Source organism: Desmodus rotundus, chromosome 12, assembly GCF_022682495.2.
Source record: "Desmodus rotundus isolate HL8 chromosome 12, HLdesRot8A.1, whole genome shotgun sequence".
Lineage (NCBI taxonomy): Eukaryota > Metazoa > Chordata > Mammalia > Chiroptera > Phyllostomidae > Desmodus > Desmodus rotundus.
Genome location: NC_071398.1, coordinates 46,446,460 through 46,457,939, shown reverse-complemented (window position 1 = coordinate 46,457,939; position 11,480 = coordinate 46,446,460). Strand labels below are relative to the sequence as shown.

The 11,480-nt window shown below is 52.4% G+C and overlaps 1 protein-coding gene across 7 annotated transcripts in view; it reads right to left on the bottom strand.

The window, feature by feature from the left end:
* Positions 1-1,608: 1,608 nt before the first annotated feature.
* MYH14 (myosin heavy chain 14) overlaps positions 1,609-11,480 on the bottom strand; it is a 79,676-nt gene continuing 69,804 nt past the window's right edge. For all 7 annotated transcript variants that reach the window (XM_045200251.3, XM_045200255.2, XM_053914890.1 and 4 more), the window contains 7 exons: positions 11,023-11,151; positions 10,268-10,356; positions 10,057-10,180; positions 6,421-6,629; positions 3,977-4,085; positions 2,615-2,787; positions 1,609-2,332 (listed from right to left, as the gene is read on the bottom strand). In XM_045200251.3, the coding sequence (XP_045056186.2) occupies positions 2,179-2,332; positions 2,615-2,787; positions 3,977-4,085; positions 6,421-6,629; positions 10,057-10,180; positions 10,268-10,356; positions 11,023-11,151 (987 nt within the window). In that variant the 3' untranslated portion in view covers positions 1,609-2,178. The remainder of the gene's footprint in view (positions 2,333-2,614; positions 2,788-3,976; positions 4,086-6,420; positions 6,630-10,056; positions 10,181-10,267; positions 10,357-11,022; positions 11,152-11,480) is intronic.

Below are 11,480 nucleotides of genomic sequence, written 5' to 3'. Positions count from 1 at the left end.
AGTTCAGCTTTTAAAAAATAACCACGATCATCATAAGCCTCTACAACACGTGATTCTCATCCCCCCCAAATCAATAAACTGTGGGATTCGGGGAGGGAGAGAGCGAGCTAAAGGGACGACTTCCAAGTCCCGCTTCCCTTTTCCCCCGGCCGCCAGGGTGCCCGCAACTACTCGCATGCGCTGCATGACGCGCTCCCCGCACGCACGTCGCGCCGCTCCTGCGCTCCGGGAACGCACGGGCACGGGGCGTGGGCGGGGCGACTGGGGAGGGATGAATGGCGGGGGGCTTCCTGAGCTCAGCGGCTCCCTGTCCCCAACACACACAGCAATAAGTTTCTCTCACTCAAATGTGGGTGGGGCGGGCCTGGCCTGTCCACGTGTAGGGGGGTGGAGTGGCAAGGGGGCGCTCTCAGGGATGGGGGCGGGTGTCCGGAGTCAGTGAGGGGAGGGGAGGTCTGCAAATCGTCCAACTCTGGTGCTAACTGCGGGTCTTCTCAGCCCACCCCCAGGGCAGGGAGGGAGGGGTCGGCACGGCCCCTCCCCCAAGCCTCCCCCACGCCCACCCTGGGTGCATGAACCGCCCAATGCAGAAGCTGCCGCATGTCACCCCTCCAAAGAAAAAGTGTCATGCCCCCTTCCACCCACCCTCTCATTCCCCACCAAAATTAAAGTTTCCTTTTCATTTAAAAGTTGCGTCCTGTTTGTGTGCTGGGAAGGCCTTCCAGTTGGGGCTGGGGAGTTTTGGGGGTAGACAGAAGGGTTGGGTCGTCCAGAGTAGGGGTCAGATTAAAATGGCATGGGTGTGCACTTTGGGGGCCCAGACATCCCCTTGATCACTGGCTCTCACCTTGTGATTTGGGGTGAGTGCCTGCCTACACCCCTAAATGGAAAGTGTAAGGGCACCTGGGTGACCTGAGCTCCTCAGTGAGGATGACCAGACCCCAGGGGCGGAGTGGACCTGGGTCCCTTGCGTATTCAGCGGCTGACGGCAGCACACTCCATACCACTGACTGTGAAGCCAGTCTGCATGGGTTCAACTTCTTGGTGGCTGTGTGTTCTTGGGCAAGCCACTCAACCTCTCTGGGCTTGTTTTGCCATGCTTAAAAGGCCATGCCGGGGTGATCTCGCAAATAGTTGAAAGCCAACTAGCAGCCGGACACTGTCCTAGGTGCTGAAAACCAATAAGATCCTTGCCTCTAACGGTTGTGCTGAGAATTGAGACTAAGGTCCCGTGCTCAGCACAGCTAAGTAAATGGTCGCAGACTCAACAAAGCCACTGCTGTCAGTTTTGCAAAGACTTGAGAGTCAGCCAGAGGCCAGAGTACAGCAAGCACCCTGCCGGCACTCACAGACTGGGAGGTTTGGAGTGATGGACATCGCGGCTGAGCCCCGGTCTCCTCATCTGCACAACGGAGGCAATGGCTCAGAGGGAGTAGGAGGCTGGGGTGTGGGAAATGTCCAGTACCCAGGCGGGCCACTGGCATGGGCCAGCTGTGATCAGAACCAGCAGAATGCCCCACCTGCAGCTCCAGCAGGTGGGAGCTGGTGCCCACCTGGACCCATCAGAGACGCCGCCCCCCTGCAGGAACACACACCACCCCAGTGGGGTCGAGCCAGGGCTGGAGTTTATTTCTGCCACAGCTGGAGGCTGGAGGGTCAGGGAGACTCTTCCAGCCCCTCTGCGAACTCCAAATGAACTGTGATCACACAATAGCAACCAGAAGGGAGGGCAGATCATGGGAAGAGGGGGCAATATAGGCCCCCTTATCCTGCCCCTCTGCAAGAATCAAAGGCCGGTGGAGTCCTGGGAGAGGGAGGGGCTGAGGAGGAGAGCCACGGGCAGCCCTGGCTGAAGAGGGCTGGGGGGGGGCACGCTTCCATCCTAGCAAAAACCGTTAACAACCGAAGGAAGGATGGGAGCTGTATGAGACCACAGCGTGCCGACTACACCTGACTTTGCACTCCAGGGAGAGAGCCCCAGTCCTTGCCTCCCTGCTCCCAGGCTCCTCAGTGTTTACAGGAGGTCTCAGGGGGCCCTCTGGGGTGGGGTTGGTAAGTGCTGTGGTGCCAGCAGGTGGCGCCATTTCCAAAGTGCAAGAAGCCACAGGGTGGGTTCATGGGACCAGCACCTGCCAGGGCCAGGGAGGGAGGGGCTGACGGCCTGGGAGCAGGGAGAGGTCACTGGGGCTGCACTTCTGGGGACCCGTCAGGCTCTGCAGGCTGTGGTCCAGACCCTGGCTCTGCCTCCTCGGCCTCCTCGTCTGATGCCACACCCTCCTCCAGTCGGAAGACCTGGCGCACGGTGCGAGTGGTAAAGGTGAGGGGGACACGTCTGTGGGGAGGAGGAGAGACCAGGGGACAGAGATTAAATGACGGGAGCAGAGAGAAAAGTGAGAGACAGAGAGATAGGGAGAGAGATGATGAGACAGGGAGAAACGGAGAGAGATGGGCAAAGGGCCGGGGTGGGGCCAGAGAGAGATGAGGGGACAGAGAATGAAGGAGACAGAGGAACAAAGAGACACGGGGGGACAGAGGGACAGAGGGAGATGGGGGACACACAGAGGGAAGTCAGGGGTTCATGGAGTGAGGGCATGCAGGTGCAGGGCGGCCATACCGGAGCCGGTTCCTCAAGGTGGTCACCTCGCGGTTCAAGGACTCAGCGGTCTCTGTGACGTCATCCAGCTCCCGCTGCAGTCTTCTGCGATCTGCCTGAGCCCTGGACGCCTCTTCCTCCGCCTCCTGCACCTGCCGCTTCAGCTGCTTCACGCGAAGGTTCCCCTTCTCCATCTTTGGGGGAGTGAGGAGGCCGGGTCACATCTCGGGGTGCCTCATTCTCATCACTCAATCTGCCCCACCGCCCTATCCTTTTCTCTAGCCATCCTGGAAACCTTTCTGCTCCAAACCCTCCGAGCTCTTTTCCATACCCCTGGGCCTTCGTCCCCGGTGCGCCTTCTGCCTGGCTGTTCCTTCAGGTCTCAATTCAAATGTCACCTCCTAAGAGAGGAGTGTCTCCCTTGTTCTTCATTCCCTTTTCTCTTCATAGCCCTTGTCACGATCTGTAATTGTCTTTGCTGGTTTGTAGGTTTCTTGTGTCTTTCTTCCCTAAGCTGAAAATGGGAGCTCCGTGAGCCCAGGCACCTTCTCTGTCTCATTCAGCTACGTCTCCAATGCCCAGCACAGCGCCTGGCACACAATGGCTGCTGAGCAGTTGTTTGTGGAATGAATGGCACACAAAATACAGCTGAGCTCTTAAGGCCACAGTGATGCTATCTAGAGCCGGACAGACCCGGGATCTGATCTAGGCTGTCTCCACTAACTGTGACTTTGGGGCCAACTGCACCCCCTTTTCAAGTTCCTGTGTCCTCACGTTGGAAATCGGGCTGGCGAGAGAATGACAAGCATGAAGTTTTTAAAACAGCAGCCAGCACAGGGCTTGGGATTCGGTAACTGCTCAAAAATTAAGAGCATGGGCTCAGCAGCCAGGGCTGGGGTTTGAACCCTGGCTCCATCTCTTTGTGGCTAGATAACCTTCAGCAAGTCGCTTCACCTTTCTGTGCCCTGGTTTTCTCGTCTGACTACAGGAGGAAAGTAACAGCACACTGCCATAGTGTTCGGATGAAAAATAAACGCAGTACCCACTATGTGTTGAACAGAGGGCCTAATGCGTCGAAAGCACCCAGGGAACATTTTGTGTTGTTAGTTAAGCCCTGGCCTAAATTCTCCTTGGCTGTCTCGGCCCCTAGAAAGCTCAGCTTTCCCAGATTCCAGAGTTTACGGATGGATCGCCAAGTCCCTGGTCCCAGCTCTTCTCGATGGCACCAAGCCCGGGGGCGGTATCTGCACTCACTTCCGGCGCTGCACCTGCACGCTGCCTCTCGTGATGGAAACTCCCCACCTCCAGAGACGCATGTTTTGCTATTTCTCTGTCAGTGCCCTCTCCCACCCCAACTGCTCCCTAGCGACGTCAGCTGCTCACCTGGTCCCTGAGCTGGTCTGCCATCCTCCGCTCCTCCTCCACCTGGAGCACCACTTCCTTAAGCCGCTTCTCAGCCCTGCGCACCAGCTTGCCCGAGAGGATGCGCTCCCTGAAGAACAGACAGATAAAGAAAATTCCTGAGTCTAGCTCGGCGGGGGAATCCCGCCAGACCACGACCTCCCTGTCTCATTCTTCATTGTTTCTCCAGTGCCCAGGCATGCGAGGGTGAGCAGGACACTCTCAGCGCATGCTTGTTGAATGAATGAATGCAAAAGGGAGCCTTATATGCTTTTTGGTATAAAACAAAACTCTTGTCCACCAGACAATGGTAGAGGAACTGACTGACAGATCTGACATCCAGGATTTACAGCTCATCTTTGCCTAAGATCGCCTATATGTAAAACGGGGGTAACGATGGCCCTTCTCTCAGGAGGGTGGTGTGATTCACATGTGTATATACAAGTACCCGAGTCCAGCATCTGACATGTAGGAAGTCCTCGATCAATGGAAACTGCTATTATTGCTACTGAACAGTATTGAGTGTAGAAAAATCTACTGCATTGAAATAGTGACACTCATTAGGGTTAGTGACACAGTATTCTGTTAGTTTTATTAGCGCAGTGGTTCTTTACTTTTATTTATTTATTTTTTCTCATCCAAGGTCATTTATTCATTGCTTTTTTAGAGAGGGGAAGGTAGAGAGAGAAACGTCGATGCAAGGGAGAAGCATCGATTGGTTGCCTCCCATATGCATCTGGACCAGGGATCGAACTCACAACCTTTCAGTTACAGGATAACTCTCAAACCAACTGAGCCCCACCGACCAGGGCGGCACAGTCATTTTTAACTGGGAACATTGGCGGGTGTTCCTAGTTGTTCCAAAGGCTGGAGATGGAAATTCTCTCAGCCCCACACGGCTGCTGTTTCCTGGCTTTGAACTTGGATGTGTGGGTGTGATGTTGGGTTCAAGTGCAGCCATTTTGTGACCATAAGGGAAAGACCAAGGGAACTACATAGACACTGACCCATAGCCGTGCCAGCTTTCACCCACCCAGCTCCTCATCACGAAAGAAAAAGGAATCCTGCGTGATAAATTGATGACAAAAATGGCTTCAACTGTCACCCTTCCCGTGTCCACGATTGCAATATAACTTTGCAGTTGCTCTGATCAGGAGGTGGAGTCCATTTCTCCATTGCCTTAGATCTGAGCTGGCTAAGTGACACACTTTAGCAACAGGATGCAGCAGAAGTGACGTTGTACCAGTCCTGAGTCTAGGCCCCAAGAAGCCTTTAACACTGTCCCGCACTCCTGGAAGCTTGACTCTGCCACGTGAACAATCCTGGGCTGGCCTGGAGCCTAGTTGTTCCAGGTGAGGCCTTAGACATCGGAGAGCCCGGCCGAGATCGGCACAGCAATCTAGCTCACCCTCAGGTGAACAAAGGTGCATGAGTGAGACCCATGAGGCTCAGATCAGCAGACCCTACCAGCCAGTCCAAAGACTCGTCAGCGAGAGTAAACAGTTGTTGCCATGGCCAGGTGGCTCAGTTGGTTGGAGCATCGTCCTGTACACCAAAAGGCTGCAGGTTCAATCCCTACTCAGGGCATGTGTGGGAGGCAACCGATCGATGTTTCTCTCTCACATCTCTCTCCTCTCTCCCTCCCTCCATCCATCCCTTCCTCTTTCTCTAAAATCAATATGCATCTCTACAGGTGAGGATTTTTAAAAGTATCTATAAAAAGCCAAATTGTTCTTGTTGTTGTTTTAAATAGGCAAAAGACTTAAGCAGGTATTTATTTCACAAAAGAGGATATCCAAGATGCCAGGAAGCATATGAAAATGTGTTCAATCTTATTACGCATGTTGTAAGTGCTAACTCTTTTTTTTAAAGATTTTATTTATTTATTTTTAGAGAGAGGGGAAGGGAGGAAGAAAGCAAGGGAGAAAAACACCAGTGTGTGAGACCAGCACTGATTGGTTGCCTCTCATGGGTCCCCACTAGGGACCCAACCCACTACCCAGGCATGTGCCCTGACTGGGAGTCGAACTGGTGACCTTTTGGTTTGTAGGCTGGCACTCAATCCACTGAGCCACACCTGCCAGGGCTGTAAATACTAACTCTTAATTGAATTGATTGTGGTGACATTGATTAATAAAACTATAGAGATTTCAGGGAAACAGTTGTTATTTTAAGCCACTCCGTTTTAGGATGGTTTGTTTTGCAGCTATAGCTAACTGCTACATTACTGTTTAAATCATACTTGTATTAGAAGTGCAGATCCTTGTAGCCCAAAGCATCTTAAATGATATAGGGACTCAGCCACCATTAATGTTATGATGCCTTTGGGATGTTTCTAAACCAGGTGTTTGTAATACAACTCCCTGTTCTCTCATTGACCACCATGTGGGTGTCACCCTCCAGCTGTGCACCCCTCCCCCACCTACCTGGACTCCTGCTCCAGCTGCTCCTCAGCCTGGGCCAGCTTCGACTCCAGGCCGGCGATGGTCATCTTCTGGCGGGCCCGGGCCCCAGCATCCTCCTCGCCCAGGCGCTCCCGGAGCTCCTGGATCTGCCGCTCCAGCTGCTGCCGCCCGCTCTCTGCCTTGGCTGAGAAACTGCGCTCGGCAGACAGCTCTGTGGTCAGCGATTCCACCTGTAGCAGTGAGAAGGGCAGGATATCACTGTGGAGCCTCAGAGGGAAGGTGGCAGGTAAATCCAGACACCTGCAATTAATTGAGCTGAAGATTGTTAAGTGCAGAGCGCAAAGCCTGACACACATAAAATACTCAAACACATGTGAGTGTGCATTTTTCCAAATTGACTTAAAAGCCAGCAGCGGTACCAGCCCTGGATTTTTTTTGTTTTGTTTTGTTTTGTTTTTATTATGGTCCTGATAGCTGGGCCCATTTTAAAAAAGATTTTATTTATTTACTTTTAGAAAGAGGGGAAGGGAGGGAAAAAGAGAGGGAGAGAAACACTGATCAGCAGCCCCTCTCATACGCACCCAGAATGGGGACCGAACCCACAACCCAGGCATGTGCCCTGAGCAGGAATTGAACCCGTGACCTTTTGCTCTGCATGTGGACGTTCCAACCAACTGAGCCACAGTGGTCAGGGCCCAGCCCTGGGTTTCAACCTTTTGGATGGATTTTTGCTATTTTAATAAGTCCACAAGACTATCACTAACTTGTTTAAATGCTATAAAGTCTACCCAACTGTGAATATGTCTATTCAAAGGATGATCACTTTTTTTTTTTGCAACAGGGTTATCTGGGAAACTTGTGAAGAAAAATGCAGAGCAAGCGGCTCCCCCTCCAGAGATTCTGCTACAGCAGGTCTGGAGCAGGGTCCGTGGATGCACTTTTTTAACAGGCATCTCAGGTGGTGCTGAGTGATAGGCAGGATCATTCTGAGAAATGCCAGCTCAATGAACAGCAGCTACTACACGGAGAGCATGTAAACACACCCCCAATTAGCTCCTGCTTATTTATTCAGCTCGTACTCGAGGGAGGCCGTGTGCTGGGAACTCGGGTATGAGTCAGATCCAGTCTGATTCACGCTTTGTATCACCCTCATAGGAACTCATTGACGTAGCGATTAGCATTTTCTGTTTTCTTTTTTTAAAAGATTTTATTTACTTATTTTTAGACAGAGGGGGAGGGAAGGAGAAAGAGAGAGAAACATCAGTGTGTGCTTGCCTCTCGTGCACCCCCTACTGGCAACCTGGCCTGCAACCCAGGCATGTGCTCTGACTGGGAATCGAACCGGCCATCCTTTGGTTTACAGGCTGGCACTCAATCCCCTGAGCCACACCAGCCAGGGCTCTGTGGTTGTTTTTTTTTTTTTTTTTTTTTGTAAAGCTCTTAGTTGGAAATTAAAACTGTGATAAAGTCAAAAACTGATCAAGTACATGGCTTCATAGGTTAATAAGAGGAAAACTGTCACCCCCCCTCAGGTCAAGACACAGAAGCTGGGAACTCCAGAAGCCCCTACATGTATTGCCCCAATAACAGTCCCTCCCATCCCCCTAAAACAGCCACATTATCCTGGGTTTTAGAGTAATCACTTCCTTGCCCCTCTTTCAAGTTTTATTACTCAAAGGTTCCTCCCTAGATCCTATAGTTGAATCCTGCCAGTTAAAAAATTATATGTCTTTTTTTTTTTACTTTTGAAAATGTAGTAATTTGAGGGCGGGGGGAGAGAGAGACAGAGAGAGAAACATCAATTTGCTGTTCCACTTATTTGTGCATTCATTGGTTGATTCTTGTATGTGTCCTGACTGGGGATCGAACCCACAACCCAGGTATGTGTCCACCTGGGGATTAAACCTGCACCTTTTGGTGTGTGGGATGATGCTCCAGCCAACTGAGCCACCCAGCGAGGGCAACAGTGACTAATTTTTTGAAATTTTAAAAAATATCATGGCTTTAAGACAAATTTGGTGGATTTAAAGCAATTGTGATTATTAGCCTTATTGAAGCTCAAATTGCTCCATTTGGGGCCAGTGGGAGCCTGTCCAGGTTGACTCCTAAGTGCTTTTTAAAAAGATTTTATCTGGCACTCGACCCACTGAGCCACGTCAGCCAGGGCAATACAACTATTTTTAAACAGAAAGAAGGGACAAGATTATTGTCCCACAGTAATTACATTGGCAGTGATAGTGTTCACATTGTGCTTCTGAGACCACTGTGCACGTAATGTGGGGGAAAGTAAATGATTAAAAACAGGATATTCTAACTCTATCATCAGCTGTGTCCGTCCCGTCAGGGTTCTCAGCAATGTTAAGAGCACAGGTATAGATGTCACAGAGGAGATGTTAAGTTCAAAACAAAACAAAACAAAAAACAAAAAAGAAAACCAGCCTTGACTGGTGTGGCTCAGTGTGCTGAGTGTTGTCCTGCCAACCGAAAGGTCGCTGGTTCAACTCCCAGTCAGGGCACATGCCTAGGTCGCAGGCCGGGTCCCCAGCTGGGGGCATGCAAGATGTAACAGATTGATGTATCTCTTGCACGATGATGTTTCTCTCCCTCTCTTTCTCCCTCCCTTCCTCTCTTTCTAAAAATAAATAAAATCTAAAAACAAATTAATGAAATAATGGAAACATAGGTCTCGTTTTGGAAATCCCAGCCCTCTGTTGTCTGCCTGGCAATCTCTTAACTTCTTACAAGAAGTCCTCGGGCATCGCCTCCCTCTGGAAGTCTTTCCTGATAGCCCCAGCCTCCAGGCTGGGTCAGCGTCCCACTTAAGTTTTCAGTGTCTTGGGCTCCCTCCACGCTCATCAGTACTTCTGTATTGGGGTCGTGTGCCTCCTGCACTTAGGATGTCCTGAAGTGCAGAGACCTGAAATGATCCATCTCCAAGTCCCCAGCATCACTCAGAATAGGACCTGGGCCTCTTGAAGCCTCAGAAAGCATTCTATAAATAAACATACAAATGAAAACATGCTTTTCTGTGTCTGCCTAGCTCCTGCTTATGCAGTTAGGCCCCAGTCAGGCCCTGGCCAGGAGGCTCAGTTGGTTAGAGCATCCTCCTGAGAGGCCAAGGTTGCAGATTCTATCCCTGGTTAGGGCACATACAAGAAGCAATCGATGAATGCATTGAAGAAAAAAAAAAAAAGTCACCAAGTACCCTTTCTTCCAAATTCCAAATGCCTTCTGGTAACTCTCGAAGAGAACTTTCACTTCCTCTCTCTCTCTCTCTCTCTCTCTCTCTCTCTCTCTCTCTCTCTCTTTCACTCTCCCTCCCCCACCCTCCAGGCCCAGAATTCATCTTATTGTCACACATGCCACCCTAAAATGTGCCAGTGTAGTCCCATGCCTGTTTCCCCAGGGAACTCTGCAGGACGGAGACCCCACATAGCTCATCTCTGGATTCAGCCCTTGAGAAGCCTCATAAATACAAGTAAGTGAATGGAGGCATCAAAATCTTCCCCCTCACCCCCGTCCTTGAGAACTCCTATTCAGTCTTCAAAACCCAACTCAAACATTCCCTTTTCCTATATCCGTTGAATAAGAGGACAGAAGGTAAGGTCCCAGGTAGGTGGGGACCCGGGCTGGCAGGGGGTGACCGGGAGGTCTCACCTGCAGGAGCAGCTTGCGGTAGCGGTCATTGAGCAGCTCTGCATTGCTCTGCTCCTCCTCCAGCTCCTCTTCCATCTGCCCCAGGCGCCCCTCCAGCTGACGCTTCTCCTCCAGCATGGCTGCCCTAGGAGAACATGACCGTGGGTGCGGGATGAGATGGCAGGACGGCCAGAGGAGGGCACCTTGCCCCACATTCCCACGGGCCACTCACTTGCTAAGGCTGCCATTGGCCACCTCATCTGCCATCTCGTCCCGTTCTTGCTGGGCCTGCCGCCGGGCGCGGTCTGAAGCAGCCAGTTCCTGCAGCGACGACGGGGAGAGAGGGGGTGGTAAGCAGGGGCGCAGGGGGTGGGGGGGCACTGGGCACCAGCCTCACCTGCCTCTCACGCCTCAAGTCTCTCGGCCTTTTTTTTTTTTTTAGTGAACACATGGACACGCCAGTCCTGGGTGACTTTGGTGTGAACTTCAATCTACAGACGCAAGTCTCCTAAATCGGTCTCCTGGGCCCGTGAGCCCCGCCCACCTCTAGCTGTCCGCCCCCAGGCCTCTCACCCTCAGCACCTCCCACTGAGCTCCAGCGCCTCCTTTCAAACCTGCTCGCTCCGGGTTTCCCCAGTCTCGGTGGCCAGGCCCCCCAGGTGTCTCCTCACCTCCTCTGACCCCTCACCACCCACAGCCACGCGCATCCTGCCCCTTTGCTCTCTCTGCCTTGGTTCTTCCTGTGTCCCCACAGCCCAGACTCAGGACTCATCCTCTCTCCCCAGTCTCCCTGCTTCTCTGCCTCCCACTCCCGCACTCCTGTCCGTCCTCCATCAGGCCCTACAGCAGACCCTGCTCAGAACTCTGCCAGGGCTCCCTAATGCCCCCAGGACTGGCGTAGGTGGATCCCGACCTCCCACCCACCACAGGGCTCTGCCCACTCTCACCCCCACGTTCCACCCGGTACCCCGCCCCTCCTGGCTTCACCTCTTGCAGCCGCAGCACCTCCGCCTCCAGCCCTTTGAGACGCTTGTCACTCTCCCGGTTCTGGGCAAAGATCTCCTCCCGGGAGGTGCGCGATTCCTCCACCTCCCGCCACAGCTCCTTCATCTGGGCCTGGGCAGAAGGAGCGAGTGGGCGGGTCAGCCTGGTCCTGACTCGTGGGGAGCCCGGCACCCTCACAGCAGCCCTGTGGGGGCTCCTCAGCTCCTCCTGGGCCTTGCAGACCTGGACTTCCTTACCAGCCCCCGGCGGCTTGCTGTGAGACCTTGAACCAGCCTTTCCCCTCTCTGGGCCTCAGCTGCCTCCTCTTTAAAAAAAGAAGTCCCTTAAAATTAAAGTAAGCCTAAAGCAGTTATAATATTTGGACTGTGCAGAAATAATCGTGATGGTAAATACTCGCTGGTATTTATCTTGGGCCAGGCCCTGTTTTATGTACATACTGG